At 42.7% G+C, this 18,445-nt stretch overlaps 1 protein-coding gene across 4 annotated transcripts in view; it reads left to right on the top strand.

Annotated features, from left to right (window-relative positions):
• Positions 1-2,668: 2,668 nt before the first annotated feature.
• Positions 2,669-18,445, top strand: part of LOC144114374 (uncharacterized) — a 68,949-nt gene continuing 53,172 nt past the window's right edge. For 2 of the 4 annotated variants that reach the window (XM_077648068.1, XM_077648065.1), the window contains exons 1-2: positions 2,676-2,882; positions 17,618-17,887. In XM_077648068.1, the coding sequence (XP_077504194.1) occupies positions 2,807-2,882; positions 17,618-17,887 (346 nt within the window). In that variant the 5' untranslated portion in view covers positions 2,676-2,806. Of the gene's footprint in view, positions 2,883-17,617; positions 17,888-18,445 lie in introns of all 4 variants that reach the window. The other 2 variants (XM_077648066.1, XM_077648067.1) reach the window with 2 other exon arrangements.

Here is an 18,445-nt window from a genome sequence, read left to right as displayed (position 1 = left end):
TAATATATGTAGTTCGCAGATCCTCTTCCTTAGCTTCTTATTGTGTCTCTGTGTCTTCCATTTCCTTGTTAGCCCTCTCCTGGCCTCCCACAGATGGAGTAGGTGGGAGTCGACTTCCGGTGCTTCTTCTGTTCCTTTGACCTCTTGGGTATATCTGGCCTGGATCTCCTGTAGCTGCTCGCTCCACTCCTTGATCGAGCCGATGTCACCCTTTAGGTCTTTGCATGCTTGCCTAAATTTGTGCCAGTTCACGATCTTTGTGATTCCATTTGCCCTTCTCATCTTCTGCGCCTCTATCGTGGTTCTGAGTATATAGTGGTCGCTTCCTAAGTTTTCCAGGAGGTTCTCCCATTCCGCGCCACGCGTGTTTTTGACGAAACTTAGATCTGGACAGGTGTCCGGGCTCACGCTGTTGCCGATCCTCGTGGGCTGGCTCCCGTCCGTCAACAGTGTACATCCCGTGCTTTCCGCTGCATCGTCGATGTGCTTTCCCTTCTTGCTGTCTTTCTTGTATCCCCATCTCTGGCCATAGGCATTGAAGTCGCTTAGGATTACTAGGGCGTTGCTCTTTGCCAGTCTGCTCGCTCCCACAAAAAGCTTGGAGAAGTATCCATCCCTTTGTTTTGGCGGGCTATAAACGTTAACGACAAAGATGCTCTTCCGTTTCTTTTTGGGAATTATTTCAATTGTTACGTGCTCTAGTTTGGTATCTGGGATTTCATCGTGTTCTATGGCGGTAATTCTCTTACTAATTAGGGTAGCTGTGCGTCCTCTCTCCTGGCAATCATAGCCCCTCAAGGTTGGGGTTATGTTGGTCTCTTGTAGAGCTATTATGTCGGGTTGGAATTATTATTATATAGGGTTGGAATGCTGCTTAGCGAGAGAGGAAGAAGTGCAGGTAGGTTCAACGCGTGGTCTAGAGCATACGTGTGTGGGCCCAGCTGGCTTCTGCAAGATGCAGAATGTTGTCTTGCATAAGAGGAGCAAATGGTGAGTGTCGTATGCTCAAGGCAATTCCACTTTTACAGTCCCACATTTCAGGCTTATGATTTCCATTTGGTGGCAGAATGACTTGCCAGTATACTGAAATTCCCTTGCAATATTTATTTCTATATTACATCCATGTCATGCTAGCACTGTTGAAAGAAACCGGTTATTGTCAACTCTGATGCTTCTTCCCACCTCGCTTTCTGATCTCAAACCTGGATGTACATGAAATGTGTCCTTCAGTAGATTAAACTCTTTGAAATGCCACAGTCAGTGGGTGTAAGGTTGACTAACTGAGTAAGGTGGGGAATTGTAAAAGTAGTTGTATCCTGACCCTATCCTTTTGCCCTTTGTTTAAAGATATGGTGCAGTAAGATGTTTGGATTGAAGTATTTCCAGAAGTGAACCAGCAAGTGCTGGTATTTCTAGGATAGACTCCCGGCAAAATGAGAGTTAGAATTTCCTGAATTTCTGAGTTTTTCAGATTTATCCAGACACACAACCATGACTATTAGTGACAGACTTATGGCTCCTTCTTGTTTGCCGTGTTGGATGTCTTTGCTGGATGATATTGAAAATGGGGCCGCCGCGGTGGCTCAGTGGTTATGGCGCTCGGCTGCTGACCTGAAAGACGCGGATGCGATCCCAGCCGTGGCGGTCGAATTTTGATGGAGGTGGCCCGTGTCCTGTGCGATGTCAGTGCATATTAAAGAACCCCAGGTGGTCGAAATTTCCCTCTTAGCCCGAGTTGCTTTGGGGCATTAAAACCCCATAAACGATATTGAAAATGAGGTTGCAACAGTCAGAATAAGAAGCAAGGATATGTAGGCTAATTTTCTAATATTTCATACCAGCTTTGGCTGTAATAATATAATAGCCTGTACATGGTAGTCGCAAACTAATGTGCCCATATGTGTTGCACCATTACCATGCAATCTCCTGTACGATATGAACTGCGTGGGTATACCTCTGAATTATCATTTGGCACTACAGGCCTACGTTCCTACATTAATGCTACACAGTTATATGCACATTTTCCAAGCTATTCATTCCCTTTAGTTCAATTTCTGACAATCATTGGAGCTGTACCTTATGAGCAAAGCAACTAGCCAATGGATCTCAGGTTGTGTTTGTATGACCCCAGTACTGTGAATAGATGTCTTAAGTTGAAGTTAAAGAAGTCACCTCATTGGCAACCAGGAATAGGACAAAAATGCAGTCATTTGCATAATCTCTTTATTGCTGCCTGCATCACTGAACTTTGCTGGAAGCTGTGTGGTGCTCTGTCGTAGTCTCCATCGTGTCGCTTGCAAGTCATTCACTGTTTAATTATTAGCTTACACGTTTTGGCTACACATAATTATTTTCAGTCGACTGCAGGCCAGCAGTCTGGATTAGGAACTTGTGAAGTGCTGAGTTCACTATGATAAGAAAAAAAATTATACTTGCGGTTGAATGTGAACGTTACAAACGCGCCTGTTACATGGTTTCGTGCATACCTCTGCTCTAACCACCCACCAAGTTCTGAAGATATTTTGCTCGTCTTTGTGCACCCGGATAAGCACGCGCTTTATTCTATCGCAGCTGGATTACTGTCACGCTTATTTAACTTATTTATCCGCCTACGAGCGCGCCGAGCGCTCCGAGCTACAGATGCTAAAAATAAAATCTCCGCCGTTCTTCGCTCGGCGCTCGTGTCGCCGATTGGTGCGGTGCTTATCCAAGATGGCGGGCGTGCGGATTTAGGTGGCGGATATGTATGAGACGTTAGTTTAGACGTTTCTATGCCATCCCGTTTACGATCGAAACGTCGCTGGATATGAAAAGACACACACCTTGGATCGCACTCCTCCTACTCTGTGTGATAGCCGAAGTCCGCTCGAGAAACTATCGGGGTAAGTGCGAAAGTTCGCGCCCGTGTTCTCGCTAACGCACCTCTTGTGTGTGTATCGCCATTTTGCACTTGATTCGGAACAGATGTCACACTCTTGAAGAGAGGCAGCGCGCATGAATCCTCATGTTTTGTTGACATGCAGCTACAGAATGATGTTGCTTGCGCGGGCGTCATGTTGTATAGGGATGTTGAACTTGACAGATCGGCGCGTATTCCACTGATGGCACCCCATGGCCGTCGATCATAGACCGTGCATTTTGTCTGGCATATAACGCTATGTTTTGTGACAGCGATCACCAGATAGATCACTTGTGCACTGTGCCTGATTTCACGGTCGCCGAAGCATAGCTGTTGAGGCACTGCCGCGCTACGCTGCGTTCGCTATTTGGCGGTGCAAGCATCGTTCGCAGGGCAGGTGCTGTTTTTCTCGTGGGAAGAAGCGTGAGCTAACTTTAGGGAAGTAGCGAGCTTTGTACATTTTCCTTTTGCCGCTTTGCGTTTTGCACCGCCGCTCGCAATCACATTTCACTGCGGTATGGACATGCCTGGGTCACCAGGGCGTATTTTCTTGGTATTTTTCTGCAGGTAATTGACACAATTAATTGATACTATGGTTTAAATGCTGTTGATTGCGCTCAAACATTCACAGCTTAGAGGTTTGTTTGTTAACTGTGCTTATTTTTTGCTGCATTATAAATTTGAGTTGCCAGTAGTGTGCGTGGACGATTGTGTTCGGAGCATATGTGGCCACCTTCGTTGCAGTATGTTTGCGTTGTATGCAGCAGAACACAATTAATCGAGACTACTGCTGGTAAAGTGAGTGGCTGTACAGTGGTGCGTAATACTTCTATGACAAAAGTTCTCAACTGCAATTTTGCGTTGCAGTTGTTTCAGGAGCACAAAAAAAAAAAAACGCGTTATGTGCAGAATGCAGTTTGTCGCGCACGTCAAGCTTTTATTGTTATGCATAATTTTAGCGACCGTTTTGCAAACCTTAAAGCTTCAGTTTTCTTGTTTGTTTTTTTTTGTTGTCAGAGAAGGAGTTAAGCCATGTCTGTGCTGTTATTTGGAAAAGTCGACGTTCAGCAGAAAGTATTGAGTATCCTGAATGAAGGACAATTTATGAATAACTTCTCGAACTAGTTCTTAAATGGACTTTGCTTGCTGAAGAAGCTAATATGAACATTATTGCATTGGTATGTTGATTCAAATTAGCTTTAATGGCAAACTTCTTAATGTTGTAAGTGTGGCTCAGAACTTTGGAGAAGGAAATTGCCTTTTTGGATTAATTTCAGGATGAGGTTGTGCTGTACAAACTGTTCATGTTTTGTGTTGCCCTTTAGATCAGCCACACAAAAGATACTGTGTAATAGATTGCTGTGTATGAGACTGTCTGTGTTTACCATGATTTTTAATTCCTGAAGTCAAGCATTGTATACCTCTTGTGCTGAAGTGTTACAAGAGGGTATTTTTCAACATGCCCTTCTGTGGAAAGTTGCTCCGTGTTAAAAACAGTGACCATATCTAAGCAGTAGTGAGCATACGCTATAGTTGGATACAACTCAAGAACAAAGCGACAAATACTCCTCATAGGAGGCTGTGCAACCAATGGCTCTGACCAATTTTCATGACACTGGTTAATCCAGTGAATCCGTGGTTAATCTCCTTTTATCTGCCACCCCCTTGATGTCACCCTAGCAGGTGCAAAGGGATTATTAACCACTATGTCAGGAGGATTGACTGACACCATTGGCTTGAGGGCCTCCTTTGACGGGCATTTGCCACTTCATTCTTGAGCTGTATCCGACTACAGTAGTATTTTTCCCTGCAGAAGTACAATTTAAATTCTGTGCATTGCTGGTGCATTAGATACAGTGTAAACATACAGAAAGCAGCCCTGTTTATAGGCTGTACAAAGGATTAGTCTGGTTTCAGATTACACATCTGAGGCTACTGCTGTGGTTCCTTGCAAAGCCGGTGTGTGCAACTGTCAAAGCTTTTATTGTAGTTTCCTTGTGCCATATTAGATGAAGTGATTTGGTATCCTTCTGTGAAATACACCATTGAGGTATAGGGTGTAATGTGCCATAATCTTAAGATTATGTCACGTTACATGGCAAATATTTAGCCCCTTTTGAAGTAGGAGGTTCCAAAAATTTTGTTTATTCCTATCTGTTTTCAGAAGCTAGTGAAAATCTAGCTGCTGAAGACAGTTGTGCAGAGCACCATTATGTGTGCTGAGTTGGTGTTCCTTTAAAAAAAGCATATGAGTGGATATATACCTTGACCTTGATGTTTGAATGAGCAAGGCTGTACCATGGATGGCATTGATACCCAGCAACTTGCTGTCTAATTGCCATAAGTCCTGTCACTTAGGATGCTTGTGCACAGCCTGCTTTTTTTTGTTCATCTAGTTGTGCAGAGGCACAAAGTTGTCAGAATTTTGGATGCATCATGAAATTTTTGTCATGCTTTACTTATACTGGAGAAAAATGTGGCTTACAGTTCATTTTTAAGGTTCCCTGTTAAAAGTTCAAATCAGTACAGTAAATCTATTATGAAAATTGGTCAGAGCTTTGTGTGATATGTGGCAGACATTGCATTGCATTATATAACTCTGCCTTCTTTTTTTTTGCCTAAATTAACTTGTTACAGTGCAAGAAGTTGTTCTCCTAACTGCTCCTGAATCATATATCCTTTTGGCAATCGAGTGAACTTGAATTTTTGGAAAGCTGTCTTGAAAGATTTGCTGCAGCATTATGCCCACAGCTTACTGTGTTGCCACTAAAGAGGTATGAAAGAAAGTGATATTTGTGTAGGCACCTATCGGACTTGCTGAAACATTGGCACTTGCTACACTTAGCTGCAGAGAGCTCCTTATTGCTTTAAAGAATTTCTTTAATAAAATTCTTTCTAGTCTATTCTGTGATAGCTATAAACATTGCATCCATGGGTGCTGTTACACAAGGAATGCGAAAAGGGGAAGCATTTTTTCCCGTTTCAAAAATTTTGCACTAATATTGAGCATTCTCACATTGCTGCTTGAAAAATTAAATGTGCTCTTGTTTTTAATGGCATGTCACACTGGCTTGATTTTTGCTATTGGAGCATGTTAGAGCACTGTTATTTACCTATATTTTGGGCAGCTGTAATGTGTGAACACGTGCCAAAAAATTAGTACAGATGTATGATTTTGTTGTAAATATTCAGATGGCTAACCAGGCAAACAAATTCTGCTAAGGTCCACTGCACTAGTTCCACCTCGTTGTTTCGGAAAGGGCAGAAACGGTATTAAAGTATATCTTGAATGCGAGTACATTCCTTTATTTAAATGACCTGGACATTTCAAGAACTGTCTTGCAGCAGAGTCAAATTGTTCAGTACAAAAATTAACTTTTGCTGGAGTTACAACACCTCTAATTCATCTTTATTTTAAGTTTTGATGACAGAAGCAACTGTTTATTTGTAAATTATGTTTACAAGCTGGTTACCACTTATGTCAGCTGGGTTTACTTCAACATGATGCTGGACCTGAAAAGAATCATGTTAATGCTCCACAAGGAAATTAAGAAAAATAAAAATTCTAAAAACAGTCATTAGGCATAGAAACAATGGGGCCACTCAAGTCACCTTAAAGGGGTGCTTGAGGGGAGTACATAAACTTGCTCAATCTCTGCATAATGTTGCCATGAGCACCTGAGCCAAATCATACACTTCTCCACGCAGCAGAGAACCCACAGTCCATGCAAAAGTCAGCGAGCCCTTTCCAGCAACTTTTTCATACTCGTGCCATCATGCTACTGCTTATGTTGGTTAAGAGATGGCTGTTTGTCGGGTTCTTTCAGATGTCGCGCAGCTACTGTGGCCAGCCAGCAATGTCGCTCTGGTCTGTTAGGCAGCTCTGGCCTCTGGGAGAATTCCACATGCGTTGGTAGCCAGTGGTGAGGTTGGCGGTGGTGCACTGACCCTTCAGAGTGCAAAAAGTAATGAGTGAAAATGCTGAAATTCAAATTTTTGACTGCAGATAACTCAGCTTCTAAGAAATGCATTAAAAATAAATTCTTTCTGGAAGATATTTGTAAAGGGGCATCCTTAACATCCCAGGCATACTGTAACTTTATTGAGAGCCCCTGCCAGAGCCCCTTTTCAAGTGGAATGTGATAGCATTAGATCTCACATTTATTGCAGCTTCTGTTTCAACTTCCGTGTGTGTTTGCGTCAGTTTCTTTGCATTTGTCGGTTCATCAAACGCCATTTTCGGACTGCTAGCAATGCATCCGCTTTGCCGTGATGGTGCCGATATTTGCATATATCGTATTGTTTTCTGATTTTTCATTTCAGTTCTCTATCTACGGGGTAATCCCAAAAGTAAGGTCTCCAAAGCGCTGGGGCTGATGGAAAACTATTAGCGCAACTGTTAACGCTACTCCTCCTTTCCCAAACAAGCTATCGATTGCCTGTTGGGCCGGCCGCTCTAGGCTCAACAGCCGTTTGTGTAAGGGAGTTCCTGCTTGTCAGGTGTGAAGTTCGTGCATTTATTCGTTTTTTTGAACACAAGAGGCCTTCAACCTGTTGAAATTCATCACCAAATGATGGAGGTGTATGGAAACACGTGCATGGGTGTAAAAAACGTCTGCAAGTGGTGTAGGGCGTTTACAGCTGGTTGCACTGAAAGTCACGACGAAGAAAGAAGCAGGCGACCTTCAATTTCCGAGACAGTCGTGAAGGTTAAGAAATGCTTCGACAAGATTGGAGGATCACTCTTGAGGGTCTCTGCATTTTTGTTCTCGAAATGTCTCCAAGTACCATCCATAGGATTTGGAACTCCATTGTATTCCATTGTTACTGCTAAGGAAACCTGGGCATTCCACTTCTGACTTGAGACTAAACAAGAATCACGTGAGTGGCAACATTCCTCTTCGCCTAAGCTGTGAAAAAAATTCAAGCGTACGCAGTCTGCCGGCACAGTCATGGCAACTTTGTTTTGGAACCGAAAGCCTGTATTGTTGGTCAACTTCCCGGCTCCTGGGACACGAGAAATGCTGACAGGTATTCACATCCCATGAGCTGAAACAACTGAGATGGGCGGTTCAGAATCAGAGAAGAGGAATGTTGAGTAAGGGTGTGAGACTCCTCCGCATCAATGCCCCCCCCTCCCCTCCCACGTCGCCCGTCAAACTGTCACTCTCCAGCAGCAATTTGGCAGTTTGGATGGGAAATCGTCGCCCACCCATCCTATAGTCCGGACTTGGCACCCAGTGACTACCACTTGTTTCCAAAGTTGAACATCTGGCCGGAAGGCTCTTCAGCGACAATGACGGAGTGAAAACTGAGGTCCAACGCTACCTTAATGACATAGCAGTGAGCTGGTATGACAAGGGCATACAAAAACTGCTCCAGTACCTGCAAAAATGCATAGACCGAAATGGCGATTATGTGGAAAAATAGAAGAATGTACAGCCCTTAAACCAATGTATCACTTGATAAAAATATACACGTCTGGCTATTTTTAAACAAATTGGAGATCTTATTTTTGAGATGTCCCTTGGAAGTTGCTGTCTAGAATCTAGGTTGCTCACTACCCGGTGGCAGGTTGTGATGACATGACTTCATGTGACCTCTCTCAGCCAATAAGCGAATTTTGTGACACTGAACATCGGGGGGGGGGGGGGGGGGGGGGTTTGGTGTAATGACAACACTAATACTATTGCGTTAGTAAAGCAGTTTTGACTTATTTGATAACATGATGAGAAAACAGCACATTGACACAGGAGACAAAATGTGCTCTCTTCATGTGTTCTGTATCAATGCTCTGTTTCTTCCTCGAGTTCTTTAATATGCATCAAATAGTCCAATTAATACTGTTGTTAATGGCTGGGCACCCACCTGTTTTCTCAAATTGGGTATAAGCTATACCCCAGCCTGGTGCTCTGCTTGTTAGGATTGCATGGCTTAGCAAAGGAACTTGCTCCATTTAATCCCATCACTGTGGGCTTGATTTATGTAACTGATTTCTGTTTGATTTTTGCAGCATTTAACACTATATTTCATCCTGCTGAAAACATCAATTAATAATGTGAAGCAATCCTAATTCATGCTCTGGAAAAGAAAATATTTTCAAATACACGCAAGGCATTTGTAATATTTCGTCAAGCAAAACTGTCTTGCATTTTGTTAAATTATTTGATTTGATGATTACCTGTTTATTTCAACTTATTAGCATGAAGTATCACCATTCTTAAGAATTAACAAATATCTTAATATTCTCACAACCTGGCATGTAACCTGGGTTTGAGAGGGGCTCTACGTTGTTCATGCATACAAGTGTGACTCCTCTTTTAAGAGCCCCTGAAACGGTTTTTGTTTAGATCAGTCTATGTGGTTTGGGCATGAAAGGTGCTACTGAATTGTTTTTTCGTGAGAATTTCTACTATATGTGCGGCATTAAACTGCTATGCATAATTAAAGTACCCCTGAAATGGTTTCCACCGAGGGCAACAAAAACGAGGCTGTTAGGTATTGAATTACCCAACATCATCCCTAACAAATTTTTCATCTAGCCTATGTAGCGCCAGAAATATCAGCGATTAAAAACTACGCCCCTCTTTTTCTCTCTGAACTTCTGAACTTTCCGTGGAGTGAGCCTGAAAAATGATCAAGATTATAGGATGGGACTACGCTGAGCCCACTTGGCTCCGTTGTTTTACCTTTTTTTAGGGTGGTGGGGGGAAGAGGCTACGTGCTGTCCTGCTGCAGCTTGACAATAAAGGAGAGATTGAAAGGGTGTGATGTGCTGGTGTTTTCAGCCGGCCATGCCCCCCTCTTTCTTCATTTACTAACATCCTTTGTGGTTCTGTCAAGCGAATGACAGCCCCCTCATTATTAATGTCATGCAGGCCATATCTCGTTGCATGGCAGGCTTTATGCTTTTTTTCACTCGTGCTTGTGCGCTGCGATCGACACGAGCATGGCGACTTTGTCTAGGAAGCGGAAGTTCCTTTCCGAGGAGCTGAGTGATGAAACCATAATTGAGGGTGTTCGCCACAGCGACGCATCATCGGATGATGACAGCGCCGCAGAGGAGTTAGCACCACCATCTGCACTAAAAGTGATGGAAGCATCTGATGTGCTCTGCAGATTTATTGGTGCTCACGATGACGACGTCACGATGCAACTGCTCACCGAGTGCGGAAGTCACGCCACGGCACTCGTGGGAAAAAAAAGAGAAGCAGAAGAAGCGGGCCGACTTCTTCGGAAATAAATGATTTTTTGGGACTATGTTGTCCAACCTGACAGTGTTTTTGGGCTGATTTCGCCACAACGAAATTTTTCGCACACCCCGTGAATTTCGTTGTAGCGGGGTTCGACTGTATTCACATCCCATGAGCTGATAGCTGATAGTACATAGCTATACTCACTCGGTTGACAGCTGCTCAATGTGTCTTTCAACGTAGCACAAGCTGCAGTAATTTCTTTTTTTTTTTTTTGCAGCCATTCATGCAGCATGGCAGTGCATAAGGTACATTGAGCCGCCTTGGTGGCTCAGTAGTTTATGGCGCTCAGCTGCTAAACCTAAAGATGTGGGTTTGATCCCGGCCGCGGCAGTCGCATTTTCTATAGAGGTGAAATGCTAGAGGCTCGTGTACTGTGCGATGCCAGTGCACATTATAAGAACCCCAGGGGGTCGAATTATCTGGAGCCCTCCACTATAGCATCCCTCATGGCCTGAGTTGTTTTGGGATTTTAAACCCCATAAACCCTAAAAACCATAAGGCGCGTCAACTGTGCCCCTTAGCACTGTAAAGCATGAAGACCGAGAGAAAAAAAAAGATCTTTCAGGAATTTCCACTTTCGGACTGCCTTTTGCTGGTGTCCTTGTCTCAAAATACTGGAAAGATATAGTATGGGCGGTCGAGGTTTTGCTCACATCGCTAACCATATTAATGCAATAAAAATACGTGGGCCTCATTGCCTGTATATATTTCCACACTATCCATTGTCCGGACAGCACGTTTCCATATTGACGAGGCATAACTACATTGAAAAGTTTGGTCCCGTCACAAACTGTCCATAATTTAAATCATCCATATGAACAGGAGACATGAACTGCCACTAGGGTAGGACCTGTCATTAGGACTGCTCGAGTGATGTCGATAATTCTTGCAATTTTTACTCAGCTAAACACTGAAGTTCTTTTAAACTTCATTTTATTTACATTTTGTTCCAATTTAAAACGGGCGTGAATTTTAAAACGCAGTTTACAAGAACTTCAGTGTTTGGCTGAGTCTAAAAATTGCAAGAATTATCGACGTCACTTGAGCAGACCTAATGACAGGTCCTACCCTAGTGGCAGTAAATTATAGGGCTCTCGTAGGGCTGTCATACTTTACTCAAATGCTCACAACAACCTCTTCTGCAGATTTAGCCCCCTTAATACATGAATTTTTATATTCAGTCAAGAAAATTGCACTGAGCTATGATTTTGTAAAGATCCATACCAACCTTAGTTTTAAAAAAAACTGTGATTGCGACATTTTATTAAAATATTGTCACATATCATAAGTAGTACACAGTATAGTTAGGGGTACTTCTTGTGAACATATGGAACTGCATTTAAGCGGTCATAAGTGCACAAGAATTTCAATGCTAAATCACAGAATGGTAATTTCTTGAAATAAAGATATTTTTTGAGGGTTCCAGCTAGAGTAACCCCCTAAAATGCGTGACTGTAACACTTGTGGTTTCTCAACACCCCTGCATTTGTTACAGTGTGCTCTCAATGGAACATTGAAGGTGATGGGTTGTCTTGAAAGAATACCATTGGTCTTTTAATTAAAAAATATTAATCGCACAAATACTGAAGACGGGCCTGCAGTGCATTGTTAGGCAAAGGGCTATATGCTATATGATGGGCTATATGTCTATGTAAGCTGCCCTCTAAATTTGTCAGTGGTGCCAACAGGGCTATGCTGTTGATAGCCTTGATAAGCACTCAAATTGCTGAGTTTAATTGTGCACCTTGCTTTTGTTTTATCTGGTATCGCTGCTCAACATTATTTTGGAATAGGCTGGTGGGATGGTGTGATGCCTTGCCACACCATGTTTTTCCTGTGTGAATTTGATATTGTCTTTGTCATGCAATGACTCTGCACATTTTCTCGCTGTTTTAACCACATTTCTTTTGGACTGCTGTGAATACTTTTTTTCTCATTTTATGGGCTGCTTTTTTTGCCTTAAGAGCTAGTTACTTCAAGAACAGCTTCATTATTGTGTTCTGCCTTCCTTATACATCATTCCTATCTTATCTCTCTTGTCTACCTCCTTTTCTGTTTCTTTTACCGACTTCAGGTGATCATCTTGATCGTCCTCACTCAGTATACTAGCGTTGATTCTATAACCATCTGCTAAAATGGGTGTTTGGCTTTACTCTTGGTTCCGCACTAAATGTGCTAGATTCCTGTGACCACGTTAATTCTGAAGTGTAATTAATCAAGAAGGGCGTGTAATCTTCTGAACACAAGAAAGTGAAATTCTTTTCTGCCGCTGAAATTATGAAACAACATAGAGTGACAAAATTATCCATAACTGCATGCTGTGTCATGTGTGCTATGCAAGTAAAGACCTCTCTCACAATGCAGCCTGAAGGATTACTGCACCAAAGATGCTGTAACAGAACACCTAAGAAATATTTTATGATCTAATAATTTTTTCTATAATGCTACCATCAGTTAGGATGAAGGAAATTGTTTCTTTACCTCTTAAATTTGCACCAGAAATGCATAACACTACTACCTTCACGTGCATTTGGAAAGAAAACCACTGTATAAATCCTCCTGGGGGTAGGATTTCTGCAGGCATGGCTTGTAGACAATGTGCACCATGATACTATATAAGCAAGACTTCGTTTGTAACCATTTACAATTACTTGGGACAAGAAAAGTGCTGGTAATCATATTATATGATATGCTATGCGGTAAGGGGTTAATGCTAAAAAATTACTGTCAAAGTTATTTCAAGGTCCTTTTAATTCCACACTCTGTGAGGCGCCGCGGTGGCTCAGTGGTTGTGGTGCTTCGGCTGCGGACTCGAAAGATGCGGCTTCTATCCCAGCCAGGGCCGTCGCATTTCAGTGGAGGCAAAATGTTAGAGGCCTGTGTGCTGTGCGAAGTCAGAACACGTTAAAAGAACCCCAGTGGTCGAAATTATCCGGAGCCCTCCACCACAGCGTCTCTGATAGCCTCAGTCGCTTTGAGACGTTAAACCTCATAAAACCAAATCAAACCAAACCATTCTGTATGCCCAGTCTGGAAGGAGTTTTTTTACTGACCTTGCATATTGTGAACTTTTGGTGCCAGTTGTACCTTGCTTTTTGTCTGACATTTGATCTTGGGGCTGTAAATGCTAGCCAAAGTAAGGCTTAGTCATCAGGAACAGCAGTAACATCTTTGAAACTCGGCCACCGCAGCGGCTCAGTGGTTATGGTGCTTGGCTGGTGACCCGAAATATGCTTGTTTGATCCTGGCCGTGGTGGTCGCATTTCGATAGAGGCGAAATGCCAGAGTCTCGTGTAATGTGTGACGTCAGTGCACGTTTAAGAACCCCAGGTGGTTGAAACTTCCAGAGGCCTCCAATACTGCGTCCCTCATTGCTTGAGTCTCTTTGGGACATTAAACCCCATAAAACAAAACAAACATCATTGAAACTAATGTCTCTTATCAGTGAGCCATTGCCTGTAGGCTAGGACTTGCATTAGTATATTGCCTTGACAAAAATAGTAGACTAGTATTAGCTAGCTGTAGTTGACAACCAATAGAGAGTAAAATATTTGACACTTTTTCAAGTGAGTTCATTTCATTCATAGATGCATAAGTGTACGGGGGCATTCATTAATTTGAAAAAAAAACACGAACTCAGTCTTTGTAATGTTTCTATTTACCGCTGCCCACTTCAATGTGCCCTTTTGCTGTCAAACATTTGACATCTGTTAAATGTGCCCACAGTCAGAATTCCCTTTTAGTTCTCATTGGGACAGGGGAAGTTTTCCAGAGTAAAAGCAAAAAAGCTTTGCATGAATTCTTCGTATACAACTACCACACATCATGTGACTGCTGAAAGATTTAAAGTTGTGATTTATTTTACATATCATAATTTTATTATTTACCTTAAGTCTGGAGCTCTATCGTTGCTCTTGAAGAAAAAATTAGCCCTCACCAACATGTTTAGTGTTATGGGTTTAGTTCGTGGGGTCCGCTGCCCTTTTATAGCCTTGCACAGAATGTTGCATGGTGCTCACAAGCTGGTGAGCCTGGTTTCATTGCCGTCTAGGTGCAAGCAGGTGTACTTGAGTGCAACTTTTTATGACCAGCAGAGAGCGTCGTGAGCGTGCTTATCATGGCAGCGACACTTTTGTGAGGGCCTCTATGCATTCTAAAGTGGGTTTCGTGGTTGATGTAAGCTTCATCTTTTAACTCGTATTATATAGTGTAGTCTTTATACTTTTGGTGAAATTCAAAACCTAGTCTGGCTTTTAAATTATGGATTCACTGTGGTTATTTCTGGTTAAGTGCAGTGAGAAGATTATTCCCAGACATTTAACATTTTTCTGCGGCATTCATGCTTTCTTTGCAGGCAGAATTAAAGCATTGTTTTGAAAAGTTGAGATTCAGTTTTTACTTGTATGATGTAGCTAGGGTCAGCTTCTATACTTAATCTCAGTAGTTCTTTGCAGCACTATCAAAGCTGCGGTTAGTGCAGAGGCGGTGTTCTGATGCTGCAGAATGTAGTGCTAGTATTAAAATGCGCATGTGGGATAGCATACGCTAAAAAAATAGCGTGTTTCGTGGGCGGCATGTGCCAAACGCTATTTCAAATCTAGCTTTACCATACGCTCACATTATTTCCTGAGTTTAGTATGCATGGCCCTTCGTACTCTAAAATGTTGTTTAAAAAATCGTGGCACTCTTCGAAGCAGAACTTCTCACTGCGAACTGCTTTCGTCGTTGTTACTGCCGTTTTCAGTACGTTCACTGGCCATAAATGAGGCACCAGGCTTTCGATTCATCTCATTTTGTGTATAACAGAATGTGTTAGAGATAAATTGGCTTTATTTTTTTATTTAGAGTGACGATTCTGGTGCTTTTAGGGCTAAAGTAGAACGTTGGTAAATGGTTCCCGTTCTGACTACCGGATAGCATCACTAGGCAGATCTTACCATTGCGTCTCCTTTTGCATATGCTGAACTAAACATGCAAATGTGACAAATGGTGTAACATCCCATAAAATGCTTGCGTTTAGTGTGTAAACATGCATAAGCTTATGGTACCTAAACAGCATTCATTTAAACTCTTTGCAAACCATATCTGTGTACACCGTGAGCGGACAACAACGCACAGAGGAAGACGTTTAAAGCACTTTCCTGATTGGCTGTTGAGGTCTCTACCTTCCATAGTGCTGCGAGGAACATATGAGATGGGAGTATAGAGCAGCCACGACCTCTTTGTCTGGATTATTTCCTGGTGGTGTGTCATTTCAGTTCATTTCACTTAAGTGAACTAAAAATTGCAAAGGCTGCACTGGCCTTTTGATGTATCTAAAGTAGTAGCAGTTGGTTGGTATTCAGAGCTATTTAATGCAGCATTCTAAAAAAAAAGGTTGTCAAATTATTTGCAAACAAGTCCACCGTCAGTACCATTATATTAGTCACGCCATGCATGCCCACTAGCGCCACTCGTTTATGAAGCTTTAGACATTAGCTCTTTCTGTGTTGTGGGTGGTGATTTTTTTAGATATTTTAGTTGTGGAAAAGTGTTCCTAAATAGAGCTGCACCTTAAGTATCAGTTTTGTGCTGTTTGATGCCAGTGCTGCCTTAACATGTAATCAGTTGAGCACTGCCTGTGCATGATGCCTGCCCCACATTCCCACAGCTTTAGCTACATAGTACTGTGGGAAAGTCCTGCATGGAATCTGGGCGTACTTAAATAGAGCACATCTATCCGATGCTCTGTTCCCGACACTCCACACTAGCTGATGACGCGAGACTAGGGTTGAGAATGCAGACATTGTGTGGCCGCATTGGTGTGCACTAGTGTCTGCGTTCTTGCAGAAGTTGCAGCCAAACCAAAAGGTAATTACATTGAACAGCTTCTCGTTCCGTAGAATTATTCATGAATGAGACTTTGTCACTGACAAAGTTTGTCTGGTTTGTTTGATTGGGTAATTTGTAGTCATGGGCACATAGTGAGTTTAGGGATCTCGGCGAATAATGATATTCAGCAAATAATTCTGAATTGAATAGTTTAAATACTTTGTCTTCACTTTTCGAATAGCCACGTATGCAGAGGAAAAATATATGGTTCTACAAGACATATTAAATTAAATTGCACTGACCAGTTTGACAATTGCAATTGCAGTGTTGATTGTAAAATTTATTCATTAACTAGCAAATTTCATATTGAGACAGTTACGAACACTACTCATGCTTATGTAAGTGCTACCACTTCATAATAAAGATTAGAAGATGCTCACTAATGCTGAATTTTTATTAGGATTTTGCACATCTTATACCAAGGACTGGTTCTCACAAATGTGTGTATATATATATATATACGGTTTTGTAACGAGAGACAAGTTGCTCAATGTATTCTGCAAGAAGTAGCTCTTGCCTGTTGCTCAGTAGATTGCCTGCTGTCGAAAAAAAAATCTAATTCTTGTTTAAGTGGCAGGAATCAGTAAATACTCTTGGGCAGCATTTACTAAAGTAGGGTACAAGTGGCTAACAGAAACCTATCACCAGACTAGTCTGTTTTCTGGCCAAGGTATCGGGGATGACTAAGGTAGTTGGCAACCTGTTCAGCAGCATCTCGATGCACAACCTTCTGATGTGCACTGGAGCTTAGGCCAGAGAAAACACACTGCAGAGTACTAGTTGCACCCTGCGCTTAGCCTGTAGATATAAAATGTTCTTAATAATGTTTTTCTGCTGGTGCAAGCTCTCCCGCTGCGGCTGTGAGGAAAGCTTCTGAGCTACCCTGCTCCTTTTCTGTGCTGTAGCAAACACCTTAAAATGTAAATCTAGCACCAAGGCAGGTTCTGGCACATAACACATTTTGATGTCACTGAACCTTGTTCCAGTACTGTGTGAAAGGCTGCTTGCAAAATCTGCTGCTTCTTTCCCCTCCTGTTTGTTCTTGGAGTATCATTGCATACAGTGCAAAAGGGGAGCCACTTGTGGGAGTGGGAAGATTATATTGGAGTTTTTAGCACCAAACGCTACAGAGATGACGCTGATATTAATGCCAACAGGGATGAACGTCATGATGGATGAGCACCAACTTATACTTTCAATGCCATTCACATCACTTGCTTTGCAGTGGAACCAACTTGGGTGTTTCAAGTCTTTGGTGCTCAGCTGTTGACCCGAAAGATGCGGGTTCGATCCCGGCCATGGCGGTCGCATTTTGATGGAGGCAAAATGCCAGAGGCCCGTGGGCTGTGTGATGCAAGTGCTTGTTAAGGAACCCCAGGGGATCGAAATTATCCGGAGGCCTCTACTACGGTGTCTCTGATAGTCTGAGTTGCTTTGGGAGATTAAACCCCATAAACCAAGCTTCTTGTATTTACCATGGTGTGCGCCATTGAATAGCTGTTCAGAAATGAAATTATGCACGCAGCTGGCAGAACATTTGAGATGGGGCATAGCTGTTGTGTAGGGAGACTGATTGTTTTCTTCTTTTCAGGACCATTATGGCCTTTAAGGTCTGGTGCACTGCTGGAACGAAACCAGCGCCTACGGCCCAGCTGGACAAGCGAGGGCGGCTGGAGCGAGCCAGAAGAACGACTGGCAGAGGAAGAGCAATCCAGTCTCAAAGGATCACATCTGCTAAGTGACCGTGAAGCACCTCAGCTGAGGCAGCGCTTTCTCTCTGAAAATGCAGTCAGTGCCGAAGCTGCTGGAAGTGATGTCTCTGGTTTGGAGAGCCTCGTTGACCAGTCTGCTGTTGAAGCAGGTGAAAACTCCTTCTGCACTTTTGTCTTATGCAGTAGCTGTTGTGCTTTTGCTTGTCAGCGTGCAGGCTTGAATTTTAACCATACCATTGTGGCTGCCTCAAATTTTAGCTGCCGCTGCTACATATGCGAGCTGATAGCTGCCATGCTGCTGCAAGAAACTCCTTGGGATCGGTCAGGCTTTTGAGATGATATTGCTCACTGCGGAAGAATTTTGCTCAGTACGCTACATGAGTTGAGAAATTGACGGCTTAATAATCAGATTTTATGTTCTTTTATATCTCCGGTTCTCTTTTTTTCCCTTGACTTGGCCACCTGGGAGCAGTGCCCCACTCACTAAGGTATCTGGTTGCCTTTGCCAATCAAGAGGAGTTTACTTTGTGCTCTGTTAGCTGTGGCTACACATGATGCAGGACCATGCCTCTTGATTGTGATATTCATGAGAATGTACCTTGCCCACTGAATGTGGTAATCTACCTTGCGGAAACCTTCAAAGCCCCTTTTAAGCAACGCTTAAGAAATTTACTGCATCATCCACTTAACTCTGTAATCTGAAGTTT

The sequence above is a fragment of the Amblyomma americanum genome, chromosome 1 (assembly GCF_052857255.1).
Source record: "Amblyomma americanum isolate KBUSLIRL-KWMA chromosome 1, ASM5285725v1, whole genome shotgun sequence".
NCBI classification, from domain to species: domain Eukaryota; kingdom Metazoa; phylum Arthropoda; class Arachnida; order Ixodida; family Ixodidae; genus Amblyomma; species Amblyomma americanum.
The sequence above is the reverse complement of the archived record's forward strand: the minus strand, read 5'-3'. Positions and strand labels throughout refer to the sequence as shown.